Here is a 23,459-nt window from a genome sequence, read left to right on the forward strand (position 1 = left end):
CAGACTGAGTGTTTTCACCCCAGTAGTGGTGATGAGTATGTGTAGACCTGAACAAATTCCCTCACCCTTTGTGGTAATGTTTCAAGATAGCTCACTGAGGACCTCTGTAAAGTCAAGTCTTGCTTTAAAAACATGGTCATCCTAGATGACATAGAGATCAAACCCATTCGTTGTCTTAGTTTATTAATACATAGCACTGAGTAATCAAGCTCACCAATCCCTCATCCCCATTTGGATTTAGTTGACATGGGATATGGCCTGGAAGGCATTTTTTAAAGCTCACCAGGTGATTCTAATGTGCAGCTGCTAAGATTGAGAGCCACTGCTATTTATATGCCTTTCATACAGACCTGACTTGAATTTAGTAATGTAATATACAAATACAGCAGAAGATGACTTGAAAACTATTTTATTTCTAAATACTTTCTGACTTAAAAAGCAGGATCTGATTGTAGTTGTTTTTTTTGTGTGTATGTGTGACAGTCTGGCTCTGTCGCCCAGGCTGGAGTGCAGTGGCACGATCTCGGCTCACTGCAACCTCTGCCTCCCAGGTTCAAGCAATTCTCCTGCTTCAGCCTCCCGAGTAGCTGGGATTGCAGGCGCCCATCACAACCCCTGCCTAATTTTTGTGTTTTTAGTAGAGATGGGGTTTCACTGTGTTGGTCAGGCTGGTCTCGAACTCCTGGCCTCAAGTGATCCGCCTGCCTCGGCCTCCCAAAGTGCTGGGATTACAGGTGTGAGCCACTGTGTCTGGCCCTGAATTGTAGGTTTTTTTTTTTTTTCTTTTTGAGACAGAGTCTCGCTCTGTTGCCCAGGCTGGAATGCCGTGGCACAGTCACGGCTCATTGCAGCCTCAACCTCCAGGGCTCAAGTGATCCTCCCACCTCAGCCTCCTGAGTAGCTGGGACTACAGGTGCACACCACTACGCCTGGCTAATTAAAAAAAATTTTTTTTTGGAGACAAGGTCCCACTATGTTGCCCAGGCTGGTTTTGAACACTGGGGCTCAAGTGATCCTCCTGCCTTGGCCTCCCAAGTGCTGGGATTATAGGCATGAGGCATAGTGCCCAACCTGTATTTGTTTGATTATCTATTTAAGTAGATATTATTCCTGTACTTAAGTAGCTGAATTACAGTATGATCTTTTAGACTTATCTTTTATTATGTTTGTTTTTAAAATACTATTAAAGGAACTGTAAATAAATTTGATTTAATTTGGTACAAAGTTCTAAGGGGCACAAAAGAGCAGAGCAGTATTTTTTCCAAACTTCAGGTTGTGGTAAAAATTTAAAATGAAGTCAAATAGAAAACACCAAGGCCAGGCGGGGTGGCTTATGCCTGTAATTCCAGGAGTTTGGGAGGCTGAGGCTGGCGGATTGCTCGAGCTCACAAGTTTAAGACCAGCGTGGGCAACATGGTGAGACCCCATTTCTACTAAAAATACAAAAAAATAGGTGAGCATGGTGGTGCGTGCAAGTGATTCTCGTGCCTCAGCCTCCCAAGTAACTGGGACTACAGGCACCTGCCACCACGCCTGGCTAATTTTTGTGTTTTTAGTAGAGACAGGGTTTCACCACGTTGGCCAGGCTGGTCTCAAACTCCTGACCTCAAGTGATCTGCCCGCCTCAGCCTCCCAAAGTGCTGGGATTACAGGCGTGAGCCACTGTGCCCAGCCAACACTGTTTCTTTACCCAAAGAGTGAAAACAAAGGCCGGGCATGATGACTCACGCCTGTAATCCCAGCACTTTGTGGGGCCAAGGCGGTAGATTGCTTGAGCCCAGGAATTTGAGACCAGTCTCAGTCTGGGCAGCATCGCAAAGCCTCATCTCTACAAAAAATACAAAAATTAGCTGGGCATGGTGGCTCACACCTGTAGTTCCAGCTTTTTGGGAGGCTGAGGTGGGAGGATGGCTTGAGCCCAAGAGGCTGAGGCTATAGTGAGTGGTGATGGCGCCACTGTACCCCACCTGGGCAACAGAGCAAGACCGTCTCAAAAAAAAAAAAAAAAAAAAAAAGAGAGAGAGTGAAAATAGGTATATTTTATTGGCAGTGTAGTTCAAGGTTTTATAGCATTAACTTGTTCTAAAAGGTAATTTAAGTTCAGATGAGTTATATTGTAATCTGAGATGGTTTTGTGCTTTGTTATTTTTTCTTAAATGTCATACAGTGGCTTTTGGAATGTACCTTTTTTTTTTTTTAGTAGAACTGTTCTAAGTAAGGTTGACTTAATATTTTCCTTTGCATATTCACCATTACTATTAAGTTTTGTTTTAGAACAAAGAAATTTTTTAGAAGCTTTGTTATCTTATTGCATAACAAACCACACACAAAAACTCAGTGGCTCAAACAACGACATCTCATGAATCTGTGGATTGACCGTGCAGTTCTCCTTCATGTGGTATCAGCAGGCTGAGGCTGCAGTCATTCTGAGGCCTAGGCTGGGACATTCAAGATGGCTCACTTACATGTTTGATGCTGGGCTCTGCTGGGACACTGGGTTGGCTGGAGCTTGCTCTCTTTCCATGTAGCCTCAGGGTCTCCCCCTCTCCACTGAGCCACTCCATGTGGTTGCTTCAACAGAGTAGCCAGACTTATTACTAGCAGTTCAGGGTTCCCAAAAGTGCAAAGGTAAAAGCTAGAAATCCTTCTTAAAGACTAGACCCGGCCGGGCACGGTGGCTCATGCCTATAATCCCAGCACTTTGGGAGGCAGAGGCAGGTGGATCACGAGGTCAGGAGTTCGAGACCAGCCTGGCCAGCATGGTGAAGCCCCCATCTCTACTAAAAATACAAAAAATTAGCCGGACATGGTGGTACATGCCTGTAATCCCAGCTACTGGGGAGACTGAGGCAGGAGAATCACTTGAACCCAGGAGATGGAGGTTGCAGTGAGCCGAGATGGCACCACTGCACTCTAGCCTGGGCGAGCAAGACTCTGTCTAAAAAAAAAAAAGACTAATCCCTAAACCAGAACTTGCACACTGCTAATTCTTCCACATTCTTGCTGTTAAAGCAAATTACAGCCCAGATCCAGTGTGGAAGGAGTGCTGCGAAAGGGTGGTGAATACAAAGAACTGTGGGTCATCTGAGACCATCTTTGGAGATGAGCTACCAAAGGCACATTTAGCAGCCTAGTGATGAAATCTCGGGTGGTTTTTATGATGTTTAAAACTTAAGACTACATTTGGATTATTTAGACTTCATTTATATTCATTTCCCCCCCCAACCAGTTGTTCCTCTGTTTTAGCATTTGTTCTATTACAGTTAGATAGGAACTATCTAGCAAGTGTTTAGCTGAAAGTTAGGCATAAATGAAAAAGAACTTAGTTGTAAATTGGTTAGGGAGAAGTGAGTACAAAATAGAGAATAGATGGTGTCATAAACTTTGTGTTTAAATAAGTAGTAAGAACTTAAAAAGATATACCAATTATTTACTGCTGCTGAAACACTGAAGACCAAAAGAACAGAAAAAGGAGAGGAAAGAAGGAAAATAAAATAATTTTATTTTAAAAAATCAGTGTGTGGTTTTTCAAACTTAGAATAGTAGCTGGTACTTAGTAGGTAATAAATATTTGAATGACTGAAGTTTTCTTTTCAAAAGGAGTTATTCAAGGCCACCTTGAGTGAAAAAAATTATTTTTAAAGGGAAGTTATTGGTATTTCAGGAAATACATATTTTACTCAGCTTGTTCATAGACAGTTTAGAAGATCTGAGAGTTCATTCATTATACTGAGAGCATAGTTCATCTTTGGCCAAGTGGATGTTCATAAGATGTAGACATTCTCTGAAAACTGAAAACCTTTTATATCTTAACTTTAACCAAGAATACCATTTTTAGGAATTGTTTGTGATAGAAAAAAACTATACCGATGGGCCTGTTATGTTTGGTATACAGAAGATTTAGTATGCCTAGATGTTATCTATACCTTTATTATAATTTGTCTAATTTGTCTAGTCTTTGTTTTTTTTTTTTTTTTGAGACAGAGTCTTGCTCTGTCACCCAGGCTGGAGTGCAGTGGCGCGATCTCGGCTCACTTCAAGCTCTGCCTCCTGGATTCACACCATTCTCCTGCCTCAGCCTCCCGAGTAGCTGGGACTACAGGCGCCCGCCACCACGCCCAGCTAATTTTTTGTAATTTTTTTAGTAGAGACGGGGTTTCACCATGTTGGCCAGGCTGGTCTCGATCTCCTGACCTCGTGGTCTGCCCGCCTCGGCCTCTCAAACTGCTGGGATTACAGGCGTGAGCCACCACGCCCGGCCTATGTCTAGTCCTTGTTTTGTCATGGCAAGTACACAAACGTACAAATAATTATTTTCTTTTTTGAGATGGAGTCTCACTCTGTCACCCAGGCTGGAGTGCAGTGGCGCGATCTTGGCTCACTGCAACCCCTGCCTCCCTGGTTCAAATGATTCTCCTACCTCAGCCTCTCGAGTAGCTGGGATTACAGGCACCTGCCACCATGCCCAGCTAGTTTTTATATTTTCAGTAGAGACGGGGTTTCGCCATATTGGCCAGGATGGTCTTAAACTTCTGACCTCAGGTGATTCACCTGCTTCGGCCTCCCAAAGTACTAGGAATACAGGCGTGAGCCATCGTGCCTGGCCAGTTTTTTTTTTTTTTTTTTAAGTATAGACAGATTTATAAGCCAGTTAGTTTAGCCAGTATATAGGCTTTTATAGTTATCATTTGGCTCTGCCTTCTATAGCAGATGGAAAATATGCTTTGGACTTTGTAATAGCAGTGAACTAATGATATTTCCTATCAGAGGACACTATATGCCAGTTCGCATTTTCTAGTAATAAATAGGATCCCTAAACGCAGCCCAATGCAGCTTCTTTTTTTTTTGAGATGGAGTCTTGCTCTGTCACCCAGGCTGGAGTGTAGTAGCATGATCTTGGCTTGCTGCAGCCTCTGCCTCCCAGGTTCAAGTGATTCTCCTGCCTCAGCCTCCTGAGTAGCTGAGATCACAGACACACACCACTATGCCCAGCTAATTTTTGTATTTTTAGTAGAGACAGGGTTTCACCATGTTGTCCAAGCTAGACTTGAACTCCTGACCTCAGGTGATCCACCTGCCTCGTTCTCCCAAAGTGCTGGGATTACAGGCGTGAGCCACTGCGCCCGGCCAACAGCTTCTTTTTTTAATGTTATTTTTGTGTTTGTAGGTTTTTTGTGATAGGGTCTCATTCTGTTGCCCAGGCTGGAGTGCAGTGGCACAGTCATGGCTCACTGTGACCTCCCAGGCTCAAGCAGTCCTCCTACCTCAGCCTCCCAATTAACTGGGATTACAGATGCACAGAACCATGCGCAGCTAATTAAAAATTTTTTTTTGTAGAGATGGGGTCTTATTTTTTACCCAGGCTGGTCTCAAACTACTGGTCTCAAGCAGTCCTCCTGCCTCAGCCTCCCAAAATGCTGGGATTATAGGTGTGAGCCACTGTGCCTGGCCCCAATGAAGCTGCTGCTGCTTTTTTTTTTTTTTTCCCCAGTTTTAGAACATTTTTATCCTGCCAAAAAGATGCCTTGTGCCCATTTTCCTTCCAGTGCAGCTTCTAATACCTGAACAGTCTCACAACATTTAGTCTTTTTAGAATAATAAAATCATAGAACTGATTGGGAGGCCCTTTTAAAGAGGTCAACTCATGCAACCCTGAGCTATTGAAATCTCTTTACAGAACAGAACTAAAAAGACTTCTTTGCTTCAGTGATCCTCTTTCCCTTCAGTTACTCTACATGTGACATGACTTTAGGTCACCTCACTTATTCTTATCTCTCTCCTTAGATTTTTTTTTTTTTTTTTTTTGAGACAGTCTTGCACTGTTGCCCGAGCTGGAGTGCAGTGGCATGATCTCGGCTCACTGCAACCTCCGCCTCCCGGGTTCAAGAGATTCTCCTGCCTGAGCCTCCCGAGTAGCTGGGATTACAGGCGCCTGCCACAATGACCAGCTAATTTTTTGTATTTTTAGTAGAGATGGGGTTTCACCATGTTGGCCAGGCTGGTCTCGAACTCCTGACCTCGTGATCCGCCCACCTCAACCTCCCAAAGTGCTGGGATTACAGGCGTGAGCTACCATGCCTGGCCTCTCCTTAGATTTTTTAAGTCCTCTCAAATTTGTACACTCAGAGCTAAGTATATTCAAATGTCTGATTTGCATAGAGAATGACATTTTCTTCATTCAGACTTTGTTTTTAATGAAACCTGATATCAGTGATTTTGGCAGCTGTAACACACTGTTTGTCTCTTTGAAATAGACTTTTTTAAAAGCCTAGTCATTTCTCACTGTCCTGTGCCATTTTGTTGTTATTGTTGATTTTTTTGTTCTAAGCTTATGACTTTATATTTATCCTTATTAAATATGATCCCCTTAAATTTAGCCTCCTGTTCCAGCCACTTAGAATTACTTAAAAAGTTGATTATGTCATACAGGGTATTTACTTTCCCATCCCAGATTCCTGTCATTTTCGCATTTGATCGTCCTCCTTTCCGTATTCTCATCCAAGTCATTTATAAAAAATGTTACAAAGGACAGGTTGCTCTGGGCCCCTGTTGCATACTACTGAGCCTTCTTCCAGATTTATCTGCACTCTTTAGGTACAGTTGTATAGTTGTCTGTGAAGCCACTTAACTTTTAAGTTAAAAAATTCATATTTTTTCACCTTGCACAGTGATATCAAGAGAGACTTTATTTTATGCCTTGCTGAAATCCAGATACTATATTTATGCCTATAGCGTTTGCTGGCCTAACCATATAAAAAAAGGAAAATGGAGTTTGGTTATGGTTTCTAGATGTTCCCGATACTAGTTTTTATTAATGAACTATTCTTTTAGTAACCTATTCTTCAGTCTTGCTTGTCCTGCACGTCACATCAACTCTGGTATAAGGTACGGGGAATATATTCTCCCTTCTTTTTGAAAATTATTTCTGCAGGCTGGGCACGGTGGCTCACGCCTGTAATCCCAGCACTTTGGGAGGCTGAGTTGGGTGGATCACTTGAGGTCAGGAGTTCGAGACCAGCCTGGCCAACATGGTGAAACCCCATCTCTACTAAAATACAAAAATTAGCTGGGCATGGTGGTGCACACACGTAATCCCAGCTACTCAGGAGGCTGAGGCATGAGAATTGCTTGAACTCGGGAGGCAGAGGTTGCGGTGAGCCGAGATCGCACCACTGCACTCTCACCTGGACAACAGAGTGAAACTCCGTCTCAAAAAAAAAAAAAAAGAAAAGAAAAGAAAATTGCTTCTGCAGACACACAAAGCTAATGTGATATTTGGGATTATTAGAATCATGAGATTTGTCTGGGTTTCCAAAGTGTCACTCATGGGTCTCATCTGCAGATTCTTCAAGTTCTCTGGTGTAGAATTCATCCAGGAATTTTTTATTCATTTAGAGAGATAGGCACCCTTTGACAGTCTCCTTATTTATCTTGGTCACTAATCCACTTTTCCTAATATTTCTTCTTTTCTTTCTACTTTCAAGATGATTTTTCTTGACAGAAAAGATAGAAGAAAAACAAGAATTGAGATGTTCTTTCTCTGCTTTATATTAATTAGTAACATGCCTTTTACATCAAAGAGTGGGCCTGTGCCTTCCTTACCTTTTTTGCAAGTCTCAGCACAGTCTGGGCTTCAGCTTCAGCTTCCTTCTTGATGACACATCAGTGCAATTTTTAAAAATAGTTTCTTTCTTTTTATATATATTGTGTATGTCTGTCTAATTCTGAGTTGATCGGTGAGCTTTCCAGCTAGTCTCTTTAGATAAGCCCCCTCTTTTTTCCCCCTCTATCTTAAATAATGTGAGATTGCCAGAATTTCATTTTTGAGAACCTCAATCCTGTTGTCTTCCCTTTGAGCACCTCAGCCTTAGGTCCTGTCTTTAGCGCCTGAGCCTTAGGTCCTGCCTCCTTGACTGGTTGAAGCCTGTTCAGAGTCTAGTTGCTGCCTCTAGCTGTGCCTCTTGCCCTTCTGCCTGTCTGTCTTGGTGGTTTTCTTTTGAGGCATCCATTACTTCTTTTCTGATCTATTTCTTCTTATTCAGATTAGGTTCCAAATTATAATTCTACTCATTTCTTCTACCTTCTGGATGATAGAATAATTAGCAAGGCAAATTTTAAAAATCATATGTGCTGGTTTTTAGTTGAATGAGATTTTTCAGTAGCAGAAATCTTTTATCATCACTGGCTTTATGGTAAAACCACAGGGCCATCTCTTCTTGCCAGGTCTCCTCCCTGATCTGACCTGACATCCTTCCCACAAATCCCAGAAAATCAATCTATTTTCTTAAAGTTGTTATGGCCAATTGTTTGTTGTTGGAGATTTTTTTTCTTTTGAAGCTGGCCTCAGAGTAGAGTGTAGTCTCTTCAGCTGTTGCCCTTTCGTGCTGTAGCTAACATAGGGATGTTAGCATGCTTTTGTTTCAAATGCCTTATTCTCATTTAGTGGAGGCTAAATGAGGGTTACAAATAGGAAGGTTGAAGTTCATGACATCTTATTGTTCCAAGTTAGTTTCTAAGTTCCTTAGATGCTATCTACTGCCTTTCTTACTCAAGGTAACACTCTTCAACCCTCTCCTTCTCCCTTTTCTAGGCTCTTTCTAGAACAGAGCATCTCAAGCAGCTGGTAGGCCTGAAGGAGGAAAGCTAAACCACAGTTATGAATTAGTAGAGACCATTCAGGGCTGCCTTTTCTCAAAAGGGTAATTTATACCTCAGGGGACCATGAAGCAGCTCTTTGTGGAATCCTAGTTACATTCCAGAAAGATCACTCCTGATATTGCTTCTGTTCCTCTTACTTTCACTCAATTGCTTTCTGCTATGCCTCCATGCTCAGGTGTGGATTTCCATTTAGGGGTATACATTTTTAACATATACTCAACTTATCCTTTTAACAGGTATGATTTCTATATCTTTTCTTTTTTTCTTTTTTGAGACGGAGTCTCGCTCTGTTGCCCAGGCTGGAGTGCAGTAGCGCAATCTCGGCTCACTACAAGCTCCGCCTCCCAGGTTCACGCCATTCTCCTGCCTCAGCTTCCCGAGTAGCTGGGACTACAGGTGCCCAACACCACACCCGGCTAATTTTTGTTGTCTTTTTTAGTAGAGATGGGGTTTTACCATGTTATCCAGGATGGTCTCGATCTCCTGACCTCGTGATCCACCCGCCTCAGCCTCCCAAAGTACTGGGATTACAGGCGTGAGCCACCGTGCCTGGCCAATTTTTACATTTTTAGTAGAGGTGGGGTTTCACCATGTTGGCCAGGATGGTCTTGATCTCCTGACCTCGTGATCCGCTCTCCTCAGCCTCCCAAAGTGCTGGGATTACAGGCATGAGCCATCACGCCCAGCCTGTGATTTCTATATCTTTATATTTTGATCAGAGACAGGGTAAGATCAAAAATTCCAAAATGATCACAGTGTATATAGTGCTGAGTATTCTGGTGAATGCAAACAACCTGTCAAAGGACAGAATTACAGCAAATTTAAAAGATCTCAATTGGCTTTCTTTGTGATTCTAGAATTGAGCAAGACATCATTCCATAAAATACAGTAATTGTTCCAGTGAGCTGAGCAGAAGAGGTTAGACAGAAGGGCTAAAGAAAGCAGAAGCAAAGAACAGAGTATATTAGTTACTTTTCAAAGTTACTTTTTCTTATAAGGCTGGGAGAGGGAGACAGAACAATAGAAAAATAACTGATTGATTCATATGGAGGTCAGAGTGGAAGCAAGTGTGAGAGGGTCCCGCAGAAGAAAACACGGCAGCCAAAGTGTTTGAGTCCATGGTAAGTTTGGCTTGGTCTTAGCTGTCGCAGGAGGCCTGTGAACTCTGCCTTATATAATGTGGATGTTGGGTACATAGCTGTCATCTTTGACTGATTCCAGGACAAAAATGACAGGACATTGTGGTAGGGGACTCACTTTCTCATCCCATGGGTACAGAAACCAATTATCTTTGACTGCCTTTCTCCACCATGTAACGTACTAGTCATCACTGGTAGCAAAGATTTACAGAATGTCAACATCACACTGCACATCATCTTCCAGCCTGTTGCTAGCCAACTTCCTCGCATCTTCACCAGCATCAGAGAGGACTGTGATGAGCCTGTGCTGACGTCCATCACGACCGAGATCCTCAAGTCAGTGTTGGCTCGCTTCGATGCTGGAGAAGTAATCACCCAGGGAGAGCTGGTCTCCAGGCAGGTGAGCAACGACCTTACGGAGCAAGCAGCCACATTTGGGCTCATCCTGGACGACGTGTCCTTGACATATCTGACCTTTGGGAAGGAGTTCACAGAAGCAGTGGAAGCCAAACAGGTGGCTCAGCAGGAAGCAGAGAGGGCCAGATTTGTGATGGAAAAGGCTGAGCAGCGGAAAGAGGCGGCCATGATCTCTGCTGAGGGCGACTCCAAGGCAGCTGAGCTGATGGCCAACTCATTGGCCACCGCAGGGGACGGCCTGATCGAGCTGTGCAAGTTGGAAGCCGCAGAGGACATTGCGTAACAGCCCTCACGCTCTCGGAATATGACCTCCCTGCCGGCGGGGCAGTCTGTGCTCCTCCGGCTGCCCCATGAGGGCCCACCCTGCCTGCACCTCCGCAGGCTGACTGGGCCACAGCCCCAATGATTCTTAACACTGCCTTATCTCCCCACCCCAGAAATCACTGAAATTTCATAATTGGCTTAAAGTGAAGGAAATAAAAGTAAAATCACTTCAGAACTCTTAAAAAAAAAAAAAGATGAAAAGAAAAAAATAACCGATTAGTTGGGCCAGGTGGCTCATGCCTGCAATTTTCTAGCACTTTGGGAGGCTAAGAGAGAAGAGCTTGAGCTCGGGAGTTCAAGACCAGTCTGAGCAACATGATGAGACCCCATCTCTATAAAAAATTTAAGAATTAGCCAGACACGGTAGTGCACACCTGTAGTCCCAGCTACTTGGGAGGCTGAGGCTGGAGGATCCCTTGAACCCAGGAGTTGAAGGCAGCAGTGAGCTTTGATCACGCCACTGTACTCCATCCTGGGTGACAGAGTGAGACCCCCTCAAAAAAGAAAAAAAAAAAAAAAGTAGCTCGTTGGTTAACATCAGGTTACTTCAGGCTACTGTTTTTGTGTGAGGATTAAAGCAGAGGGAACTTCATTGTCATGCTGTTTGAAGATTTAAACTGTCCTGTTTGGGAAATTAGGTGTTCTCTCTCTCTTGATTTCTTAGAAGATAACATAGCTTAATTTAGGTTTAGCGATGTAGACCTTAAGGTGAATGACTCCATTTTTATTTTTAGTCTGCCTTGTTGGGGCCTAGTATAGGAGTTTAGTGACCTCCTATAATTTTTATTTCACAGAACAAAAGTATACATCATATCAGTGAATATTCACTAAGAACAGGAAAGAGAAGTCTTCCTTTCAAATAGCTTATGGTTCATTGAAATGAATTAATCCAGGCACAGTGGCCCATGCCTGTGATCCCAACACTTTGGGAGAAGAGGTGGGAGGACTACTTGAGGCTTGGAGTTTGAGACCACTCTGGGCAACATAGCAAGACCTCCATTTCTACAAAAAATAAAAATTAAAAAGAAATGAATTAAATACATAAAGCAATCAGAAAATATAATAAAATGTTAAATTGTACATTGGCAGCAACTACTTAGAATCTACCAGAATGGGTTTGGGTTTTCCTTTTCTAAACTCGCCTCTGAGGAAGAGCAGACTTTTGTATTTCCAAAGTTGTTTCTTTCTAGATGCACTTGTTTTTGTTTTGGTATAAATAGGGGCCTAGAATTATATTTACAGTGACCTTTAACCTCTATCTCTAGGAATGTGGAACTGAATGGTACGTTTGCTCCTGCAGCAGACTAAAAGAAATGCAGTGTAGCAAGAATATGAATAACTGAAATATGTTTGGGGTTTATAGATCTTAAAGTGTTTGATGAGGAAATAGAGTCTTGTGTATTTGGTTTGGCTGTACTGTTTTGAGTTAATTTTAGGGGTAACTTTGAGAATCAGTTTTAGAATTCCAGCCCCAGATGGCAGTCCTTTGCTTAGTCATGGGTTAGGTGTAATGCCACATGGTCCCGAGAAGACTAGGAATGGTTGCTGTTTATTAACCTTGGTTGGAAGTGATACTTGAGAAGAAAAAATAACCACCCTACATTCATAAAGGTTGAACTATTGCTATGTTTCAAAATCCTGTTTGCCTTGAAATCTGGTAATCTTTTACTAATCTTTTTAAGGAATCATCAGATGTGATATATTTGAGAATGATAAGGTAGTAAAGGCTTAGAAGTGCTAACACTGTGTTAAGTTTTGTGGTGTTTTACTTTATTTTCTATACTTTTTGTTATGAGAGCACTGGTAACTTCCTGATCTGGAGAAATAAAACAATTAGAACAGAGTAATTTTTTAGAAAACTCTATGTTTCTACAGTTGTAAATAGTCTCAAGGGAACAATAATATGTTTCATGTGGAAAAAAATTAATATGGACAGGAAGAAGGATTCCCTCAGCATTCTCCACTCTTAACTCATGTGAGCAAAGCCTAAGCAAAAGAAAGTGCCTTTTGTGTTTCTGGCCTTTGAAATATTTTCTAACGATTAGAAAATTGTTTCATAGGCTGGGTGTGGTGGCTCACATCTGTAATCCCAGCACTTTGGGAGGCCGAGGTGGGCAGATTACCTGAGGTCAGGAGTTCGAGACCAGCATGGCCAACATGGTGAAACCCTGTCTCTACTAAAAATATACAAATTAGCTGAGCGTGGTAGCAGGTGCCTGTAATCCCAGCTACCCGGGAAGCTGCGGCAGGAGAATCACTTGAACCCAGGAGGCAGAGGTTGCAATGAGCCGAGATGGTGTCACTGCACTCCAGCCTGGGTGACAGAGGGAGACTCTGTCTCAAAAAAAAAGAAAAAAGAAAAGAAAAAAAAGAAAACTGTTTCATGAAAACTGGTTTGCATCTAGTCTTTCTGGATTCAAATAATAACATTTATATTCAGACATCAACAGAAAGAAAAATTTTCTTCTCTTCCACCCCTCCATTTTTTAGTGTTCATGCCAGTAAATTTGTATTATACCTGTGTGTGAAGTCAATAATCAGAACATTTGCTACTTGTTTTATTTTCCAGTAATAATTTATAATATTGTCTGTAAAATTCACAAGAGTGTAGTCAACTTTCTGTCAATAGTGTCTTTGCCTGAAGGTAGTGACCCTGTAATCTGATGTATTGGGGAAAATGTGTATACAGGTGAGGGATATAGGTACATATAAAGAATTGCTTTTTCATCTGTGAATGGTTAAAAAAAAAGCATTTTTGTCTCTTTAGAAGCTTAATATTTAAATTATAGGTAAAGGTTTCAATGTATTCCATTTTGAACATGGGGAATGTTAACAAGAATCACTGGCCTGGGTGTGGTGGCTCATGCCTATAATCATAGCACTTTGGAAGGCTGAGGTGGGCAGATCACTTGAGGTCAGGAGTTTGACACCAGCCTGGCCAACATGGTGTTGTCTCTACTGAAAATACAAAAGTTAGCTGGATGTGGTGGCGTGCACCTGTAGTCCCAGCTACTTAGGAGGCTGAGGCAGGAGAATCACTTGAACCCGGGAGGTGGAGGTTGCAGTGAGCCGAGATCGTGCCACTGCACTCAAGCCTGGGAGACAGAGCGAGACCATCTAAAAAAAAATAAATAACTGGATTCCTGATTTCTGATCTTTTGGGGGAATATTTTTTTTTTCTTTTGAGATGGAGTCTCACTCTGTCTCCCGGGCTTCAGTGCAGTGGTACGATCACGGCTCACTGCAACCTCCACCTCCCGGGTTCAAGTGATTCTCCTGCCTCAGCCTCCCAAGTAGCTGGGACTAGGTGCACGCCAACACGCCTGGCTAATTTTTGTACTTTTAGTGGAGACGGGGTTTTACCATGTTAGCCAGGCTGGTCTCAAACTCCTGACCTCAAGTGATCTGCCCCCCTTGGCCTCCCAAAGTGCTGGGATTACAGGCATGAGCCATACCGTGCCTAGCCAAGGGAATCTTAATTATTTCTTTTATTTCATGTACCCCGTTCCTTTTCTTTTGTACCCAGAATTACTCTGTGGCCTATATATATTTTTTATTTTTTTAAAGAAACTTTACTGTGGAAAATTTCAAACATATATAAAGTAAATAGAATAATATGATGAACCCTCTTGTACTCATCACCTTGCTTTAAAAGTCATTAACATGTTACTACTCTTTTTACCTTTTTTTTTTTTTTGGAGACACAGTCTTGCTCTGTCACCCAGGCTGGAGTGCAGTGGCACAATCTCGGCTCAAGCAATTCTCGTCCTCAGCCTCCTACATAGCTGGGATTACAGGTGTGTGTCTCCACACCCATCTAATTTTTGTATTTTTATTAATAGTAGAGATGGGGTTTCACCATGTTGGCCAGGCTGGTCTTGAACTCCTGGCCTCAAGTGATCCACCTGCCTTGGCCTCCCAAAGTGCTGGAATTACAGCCATGAGCCACCATACCTAGCCCTCTTTTATTTTTACTTCTACCTATTCCCCATCCTCTACTCAAAAAATTTTTTTTTAGGTAAAATTCATATACAATGAGATGCAAAAATAAGCTGTTACAGTTACAACTGTGTAGCAGAACTATCATAGTATAAAACATTTTTATCTCCCTACAAAGTTCCCTTATATACCTTCCAAGTCATCCCCTGCCCCATCAGGAAACCATTGTTCTCTTTGGCTCTGCCTGTTTTAGGCTGTCATCAGAACCATGCATTATGCATTCTTTGTGTCCGGCTTTTTTTGTCGAGCATTATATCTGTGAGATTCATCTGTGTTGCATTCCTTTGTTTCACTGAGTAGTCCATTGTATGGATATACCACGGTTTGTACATCCGTTCTCTTACTCATGAACATTTAGGTTCTTTCCAGTTTTTATTTTTTTTTATTGTTGTTGTTCTTTTTTTTTTTTTTTTGATATAGAGTCTTGCTTTGTTCCCCAGGCTGGAGTGCAGTGCCGTGATCTTGGCTCACTGCACCTCTGCCTCCTGAGGTCAAGTGATTCTCCTGCCTCAGCCTCCCAAGTATCTGGGACCACAGGCATGTGCCACCACACCCAGCTAATTTTTGTATTTTTGGTAGAGACGGGGTTTCACCACGTTGGCCAGGCTGGTCTCAAACTCCTGACCTCAGGTGATCCACCTGCCTCGGCCTCCCAAAGTGCTGGGATTACAGGCTTGAGCACCTGGCCTAGTTTTTGCTTTTATGCTGGGAACATTTATAACAAGTCTTGGGTGGACTTACATTTTCATTTTTCTTGGATGAGTACCAATGGGTGGAATTGCTGGGTCAATAGATGCATGGTTAATTTAATTTAATTTTTTTAATTAATTTTTTTTTTTGAGACAGAGTTTCGCCTTTGTTGCCCAGGCTGGAGTGCAATGGCACCATCTCGGCTCACTGCAACCTCCACCTCCTGGGTTCAAGCAGTTCTCCTGCCTCAGCCTCTCGAGTAGCTGGGATTGCAGGCATGCACCACCACTCCCAGCTAATTTTGTATTTTTAGTAGAGGCAGGGTTTCGCCACGTTGGTCAGGCGGGTTTCCACCTCCGGACCTTAGGTGATCTGCCCACCTCGGCCTCCCAAATTACTGGGATTACAGGCGTGAGCCACTGTGCCTGGCTGCATGTTTAATTTTATAAAAAACTGCCAAACCTTTTCCTAAAGTGTTTTATGTCATTGTACATTCCTACTGACAAAAGGATGAGAGTGTGGTTTTATATTCCCACTGACAAAGGATGGGTGTGTGTCTTTGGTTTGCAAGTTTAGATAAACTGATAGATACAAAAAGCTTTTTCTTAGAGGAAATGGTTTGTAGGAACATCTCAATATTAGTTGTTATTCCACAGAATGTAAGATGACCTTGAAATACATACTCTTTATTGATTTGTCCTTTTCATGTGGCTTCTAAGGAATTGTAGAAGTTATTTTAGTCCTTATAGTAAATCAGCTGATATGATTATATAGATAGTATAGTTGTTGCCTTTCTGAGAATGAAGACATTACTGAGTGTCCTAGATTTATACATTTTAGAACTCTGTTTATAATTTCCAGAGTCCTTTTAGGAACCCCTGTCTATGATTCCTAGAAATATTCTCTTTAACACTTAGTGGTTTTAGCAGTGAATATCTGTCATCACCCATACTGTTGTGGTCAGGGGGTTGGGGGATATCACAGCAGGTAATCTAAATGGAATTGTTGGGATGAAACTCCACCACGGTGAGTAATGTTTATGACTTTCCAAAGCATTGCAGTTAAATTATTCAGCAATAAACCTGCCTTTGCACCACTGCCAGGTATTAATGTGAGTCATTTGTTTTATTTTAGTGATGTCCTCGCATTGCCCATTTTTAAGCAAGAAGAGTCGAGTTTGCCTCCTGATAATGAGAATAAAATCCTGCCTTTTCAATATGTGCTTTGTGCTGCTACCTCTCCAGCAGTGAAACTCCATGATGAAACCCTAACGTATCTCAATCAAGGTTAGATGCTTCCTCATTCATTAGTACTATTGCAGGCCTACTGTATTTATGATTTTTTTTTTTTTTTTTTTTTGAGACGGAGTCGCCCAGGCTGGAGTGTAGTGGTGCCATCTTGGCTCACTGCAAGCTCCGCCTCCCAGGTTCACACCATTCTCCTGCCTCAGCCTCCTGAGTAGCTGGGACCACAGGCACCCACCACCACACCCGGCTAATTTTTTTGTATTTTTAGTAGAGAAAGGGTTTCACTGTGTTAGCCAGGATGATCTCGATCTCCTGACCTCATGGTTTGCCTGCCTCGGCCTCCCAAAGTGCTGGGATTACAGGCGTGAGCCACCGTGCCCGGCCATTTATGATGTTTTATTAGGTACACTTACATGTAAAAACTAGATCTTTCTAGTGTGGCCTATCAAACTAGAAGTCCTACTTCAGAAATTTGAGTTCTAATGTCATACTTGATATCTATTACTAGCTTCTTTTGCTTAGCTATCCATTTTTAGTGTCCAGCTTCCTCTTCCTCATCATGTTCTCTAGACACTCCCATTGGTTACTGTCTGAGAAGTATTACTCTACCTGGCTCTATTATTTACCAGTTGTGTGGCCTTGGACAAGTTGCTAAAACTCTTTTAAGTTTCAATTTCTTTGTCTGTAAAATGGGATTGATAATACCTTAGAAAAGTATATCAGTTAAATGAGATAATGTGTGACAATACTTAGCACAGTGCTGAGCATCTAGTAAAGGCTTCTGGTTGTTGTTACTAATACTAATAATATTATTATACTGTTGTATATTCAACCAACTGAATTTTATTCTTTCTGAATCTAGCAAAGTTAATTTGTGATGAATATAATATGTAATTACTTTTTCTTCTAGGACAGTCTTATGAAATTCGAATGCTAGACAATAGGAAACTTGGAGAACTTCCAGAAATTAATGGCAAATTGGTGAAGGTAAAACGAATAAATCATTCTTCTGTACAATATTTTTGACTAATCCTTTTGGGATTTTAAATTTTGTTGTTGTTGTTAATGTTCTTTTGCTTCCAATGGCTTAATGGTATCTCTTGCCTGCAGTAATTTGTTGGCAGAGTAGTAAGCTGATGTGTTATTTCTTTGCGGTCAGAGTAAGCCCCACTATTCACATGAATTTTTCAGAGCTGCAGAAATAGAACGCTTAGCACTCCCCATCCAGGGTAATCACCCCTGGCTCAGTGAAGTTCTTTTGGGTGGAGTAAAGTAACCTCCTTGACATCTTTAGAGAAGCCTCAGTGTCTTTTTTGATACTTAGTCTTTTTTTTTTTGGAGACGTAGTCTCGCTCTGTCACCCAGGCTGGAGTGCAGTGGCGCGATCTCGGCTCGCTGCAAGCTCCGCCTCCCGGGTTCACGCCATTCTCCTGCCTCAGCCTCTCCGAGTAGCTGGGACTACAGGCACCCGCCACCACGCCCGGCTAATTTTTTGTATTTTTAGTAGAGACGGGGTTTCACCGTGGTCTCGATCTCCTGACCTCGTGATCCGCCCGCCTCGGCCTCCCAAAGTGCTGGGATTACAGGCTTGAGCCACCGCGCCCGGCCGATACTTAGTCTTATAGTGAGGAAAACAGAAGCTACTTTGATGAAGAGCAGTTGTCTTAGTCTAGATTAACAGTTTGGATTTTGATAATTCACAGCACAATTGAAACAGAGGAATTTTGTCAAAAGGTGGTGGGAGGAATTAATAGGCACTTCTACAAAGTAAGAGTAACAAAAGGAAAGTTGATGGAAACAGGCTTTACCTACCCTCAGTGTTTACAGGTTGTATGGTGGGTTAGCAAGCGGAGGACTTGGTGAGTCTTTCATATACATCTGAAGAGCTAAGCCAGATAGGCCGTGGTGTAACAGAAGAGGCGTGCAGAAATGCTTCAGACAGGAGTACTTTATTCCTAGTTACCATCGGACTGAAGTTTAAGCCAAGTTTTAAATATGGTACCAGTTAACTATAAAGATTCTGTCTGAGAAATTGGCTGGGTGCGGTGGCTCACGCCTGTAGTCCCAGCACTTTAAGAGGCTGAGGCGGGCGGATCGCCTGAGGTTGGGAGTTTGAGACCAGCCTGACCAACATGGGGAAACCCTGTCTCTACAAAAAATACAAAATTAGTCAGGTGTGGTAGCACATGCCTGTAATCCCAGCTACTCAGGAGGCTGAGGCAGGAGAATTCCTTGAACCCAGGAGGCGGAGGTTGCAGTGAGCCGAGATCACACCATTGCATTCCAGCCTGGGCAACAAGAGCGAAATCTGTTTCAAAAAAAAAATAAATGAAAGAGCTAGGCGCGGTGGCTCACGCTTGTAATCCCAGCACTTTGGGAGGCTGAGGCGGGCGGATCACGAGGTCAGGAGATCGAGACCACGGTGAAACTCTGTCTCTACTAAAAATACAAAAAAAATTAGCCAGGCATGGTGGCGGGCGCCTGTAGTCTCAGCTACTCGGAGAGGCTGAGGCAGGAGAATGGCGTGAACCCGGGAGGCAGAGCTTGCAGTGAGCCGAGATTGCGCCACTGCACTCCAGCCTGGGCAACAGAGCGAGACTCCGTGGGCGACAGAGCGAGACTCCGTCTCAAAAAATAAAATAAAATAAAAATAAAAGATTATATCTGAGAAATTATAAAATTTTATCCTGAAATAGCACTTAGTATGATATTGGTTTTAGAGTGAAACAGATCTTAAGAAAAATAATTTTAGATTGTGTTTAGAAACCAACTGGCAGTGAGTCCTGCTAGTTTTTCTTTGTCAGCACTGATTTTCAAGAGGTCTTGTTATCATCTGATTTTGTTGTATCCTTTTAGAGTATATTCCGTGTGGTGTTCCATGACAGAAGGCTTCAGTACACTGAGCATCAGCAGCTAGAGGGCTGGAGATGGAACCGACCTGGAGACAGAATTCTTGACATAGGTGAGTTAAGAGAATCTATTGCCTAGGGAATGCCTTTAGCTATGGACCCAGAGTTGGTTTTCTTTATTTGACATTTACCTTGATTCATATGCTTGAGAGGCTCAATTAGCATAAACCTTGAAATTATTTACTAAGCATAAAAAATTTTAAGAAATACAAGTTAAAATGGTATCAAAATTGAAGTTGGAAGTGTAAACACTTTAGTTCCATCGCAACTACAGGTTGATTTTGTTGTTTTTTAAGTTGTGGTAAAATATACATTACATAAAAGTTATCATTTTAACCATTTTTAAGTGGATAGTTCAGTAACATTAAGTACATTCACATTATTGTGTAACCATCACTATCATCCATCTCCAGAACTTTTCTCATCTGCAAAACTGGAAGTCTGTACCTGTTAAACAACAACTCCCCATTCTCCCTTTTTCACAGCCCCTGGTAACCACTATTCTCCTTTCTGTCTCTATGAATTGGACTACTAAGTACTGCATAAATGAAATCATACAGTATTTATCCTTTTGTGACTGGCATTTTTCACTTAGCATAATGTTTTCAAGGTTCATGGTGTAGCATACATTAGCATTTCCTTCCCATGTAAGGCTGAATAATATTCCATTGTGTGTATATATCACACTTTGTTTATCCATTCATCCCATGATAGGCATTTAATTTGATTCCATTTTTTGGCTATTGTGAATAATGCTGCTATGAACATGGATGTACAAATATGTGTTTGAGTCTCTGCTTTTAATTCTTTTGGATAGATATCCAGAAATGGAATTGCTGGGTCATATGGTAACTCTATCTTAAATTTTTTTTAGAAACCACTATATTGCTTTCCACAGTGACTACACATTTTACATTTCTACCAGCAGTACTGAAAGGTTCCAATTTCAGCCGGGCGCTATGGCTCACGCCTGTAATCCCAAAACTTTGGGAGGCCAAGGTGGGCAGAACATGAGGTCAGGAAATCGAGACCATCCTGGCTAACACGGTGAAACCCCGTCTCCACTAAAAATACAAAAAAATTAGCTGGGCGTGGTGGCGGACGCCTGTAGTCCCAGCTACCTGGGAGGCAGAAGCAGGAGAATGGTGTGAACCCGGGAGGCAGAGCTTGCAGTGAGCCAAGACCACACCACTGCACTCCAGCCTGGGTGACAGAGCGAGACTCTGTCTCAAAAAAAAAAAAGGTTCCAGTTTCTCCAATCCTTAACAACACTTGTTGCTTTCCTTTTTTTTTTTTCTCCTGAGACAGAGTTTCACTCTTGTTACCCAGGCCGGAGTGCAATGGTGCGATATCAACTCACCACAACCTCTGCCTCCCAGGTTCAAGTGATTCTCCTGCCTCAGCCTCCGAGTTTACAGGCATGCGCCACCATGCCCAGCTAATTTTTGTGTTTTTGGTAGAGACGGGGTTTCACCATGTTGGCCAGGGTAGTCTCAATCTCTTGACCTCTTGATCTGCCCGCCTCGGCCTCCCAAAGTGCTGGGATTAGAAGCGTGAGCCACCGCACCTGGCCTGTTGCTTTCTATTTTTTGATAATATCCATTCTGATGGTTGTGAAGTAGTATCTCATTGTGGTTTTGATTTGCATTTCCCTGGTGATTAGTGATGTCAAGCATCTTTGCATGTGCTTATTGGCCATTTATATATTTTATTTAGTTATTTATTGATTTTTATTTATTTATTTATTTATTTATTTATTTTTGAGATGGAGTCTCCCTCTGTCACCCAGGCTGGAGTGCAGTGGCACGATCTTGGCTTACTACAACTTCCACCTCCCGGGTTTGAGCGATTTTCCTGCCTCAGCCTCCCGAGTAGCTGGGATTACAGGTGCCCGCCACCACATCCAGCTGATTTTTGTGTTCTAGTAGAGACAGAGTTTCGCCACGTTGGCCAGGCTGGTCTTGAACTCCTGACCTCAGGTGATCCACCTGCCTTGTCCTCCCAAAGCGCTGGGATTACAGGTGTGAGCCAGGGCTCCCGGCCTGCCATTTATGTATTTTCTTTGGAGAAATGTCTATTCAAGTCTTTTGCCCATTATTGAATTGGATTTTTTTTTTTGTTATTGAGTTGAAGGAATTTTTAAAATATTCTGATATTAACCCCATAGCAGATATATCACATGCAAATATTTTCTCTTATTCTGTGGGTTGCTTTTTTACGATGTTGATACTATCCGTTCATGCAGTAAAGTTTTACATTGAGGTGGTCCAATTTATCTAATTTTTTTTAATTGCCTGTGCTTTTGGTGCCACATCCAAGAAATCATTGCCAAATTCATTGCCAAGAAGCTTTTCCCATATGTTTTCTCCTAAGAGTTTTATGGTTTTAGGTCTTATATTCAGGTCACAGATCCATTTTGAGTTCATGTTTGTATATGGTACAAGGTAAGGGCCCAACTTCATTCTTTTGCATGTGGATACCCAGTTTTCTCCACACCGTTTGTTGAAAAGACTGTTCTTTCCCCCACTGAATGGTCTTGCACCCTTGTGAAAACTCATTTGACCATATAATTGAAGACTTATTTCTAGGCTCTCTATGCTATTCCATTTGTTTAAATGTCTGTCTTTATGCCTATACCTCACTATTTTGCTAAGTGTAGCTTTATAGTCAGTTTGGAAGTCATGAAGCATGAGACCTCCAACTTTGTTCTTTTTCACGATTGTTTTGGCTGCTCAGGATCTGATATTTTGTTTTGCGTTTGTAAAGAGGGGCAGACGTTTTTCCCCAGCATGCTGAAAGTTCCTTCATTTTACTAGTGCCTGAGAACCAGGCACTAAAGTGGGAGTTCTGGTATTAGAAGCTATGTCACTTGGTTTGCAGTTAAGTTTTGTCTTCCCACGTTGCTACACAGAGTAGAATTTGTTTTTCTTAAGTCATAGGGTATAAAGGAAAGATCTTCACAAATACATATGCAGTCACTTTTCCTAGTATCTGCATCTCTGATTTCTAACTGGTTAAAATTTCCTTTTGGTAAATATAGTTGTTAAAAAAAATTTAACTGCTACTAATTTTACCTGAGAAAACATTGGTTCTCATGCAGTGATCCTGATAATCTGTATGATAAATTGACCTTAAGATGAATCTAACACAACTAATATTGTGGAGTGGGACCCACTTGATGCTTTATTGTTTAAATCATTGATACCAAAACAGTACTATAGTTATACCACAGTTCTGATAATACATATTACCTGGCCTTAACTCCCCAGTTTGATCATTAATAGGAGAAATCAGGGAATGCTATTTGAATACCTGCTGTGTGGAATGGAAAGAAAAGTTCTACTCAAACCCATTAATTCTTGCTTCCCTTTTAAGTAAAGATTTGTCACTCTGTTATAGGATTATTTGATGACTTGGTAAGTCAGCATCAACCATCTTTTTTTTTGTTTTTTTTTTTTTTTGAGACAAAGAGTCTCACTCTGTCATCCAGGCTGGAGTGCAATGGCACGATCTCGGCTCACTGCAACCTCTGTCTCCCGGGTTCAAGCCATTCTCGTGCCTCAGACTCCTGAGTAGCTGTGATTTTAGGCATCTGCCACCACGCCCAGCTAATTTTTATATTTTTAGTAGAGACAAGTTTTCACCATGTTGGCCAGGCTGGTCTCGAACTCCTGACCTCAAATGATCCACCCGCCTTGGCCTCCCAAAGTACTGGGATTGCAGGCATGAGCCACCATGCTTGGCCTGCATCAATCTTTATGTTAAAATTTTCCCACTTCCATTCGTGATATAATGCTTTCTACCTTCATATAGACACTCTGCTGCACCCCTTCAATAGCAATCCTCTTAATGTGCTTTTGGCAATGAAACTAATTTTAAAACTGTAGTTGAAATAGATTATAAGTTACAGTTTTCATGATAGTGTAGACTTAATCCACCTTATATAGGATTTTAGCAAATTAAAAGGAAACTGCCTTTAAATTGCCATATTTTAAGCTAGAAGGAGGATACTGAACATTCCCAACACAAAGAAATGACAGATGCTTGAGACAATGAATATGCTGATTACCCTGATC

The 23,459-nt window shown here is 42.0% G+C and overlaps 1 protein-coding gene and 1 pseudogene across 3 annotated transcripts in view; both read left to right on the plus strand.

Annotated features, from left to right (window-relative positions):
- The window catches only part of TFCP2 (transcription factor CP2), a 77,860-nt gene that overhangs the window by 36,475 nt on the left and 17,926 nt on the right, over window positions 1–23,459 (plus strand). For 2 of the 3 annotated variants that reach the window (XM_003252135.4, XM_012508397.2), the window contains exons 2-4: window positions 16,362–16,513; window positions 17,385–17,461; window positions 19,331–19,436. In XM_003252135.4, coding sequence (XP_003252183.1) covers window positions 16,362–16,513; window positions 17,385–17,461; window positions 19,331–19,436 — 335 coding nt within the window. Of the gene's footprint in view, window positions 1–16,019; window positions 16,254–16,361; window positions 16,514–17,384; window positions 17,462–19,330; window positions 19,437–23,459 lie in introns of those variants that run through there. The other variant, XM_030816542.1, reaches the window with a different exon arrangement.
- Window positions 9,927–10,712, plus strand: LOC105740150 (annotated as a pseudogene).

The sequence above is a fragment of the Nomascus leucogenys genome, chromosome 8, assembly GCF_006542625.1.
Source record: "Nomascus leucogenys isolate Asia chromosome 8, Asia_NLE_v1, whole genome shotgun sequence".
Lineage (NCBI taxonomy): Eukaryota > Metazoa > Chordata > Mammalia > Primates > Hylobatidae > Nomascus > Nomascus leucogenys.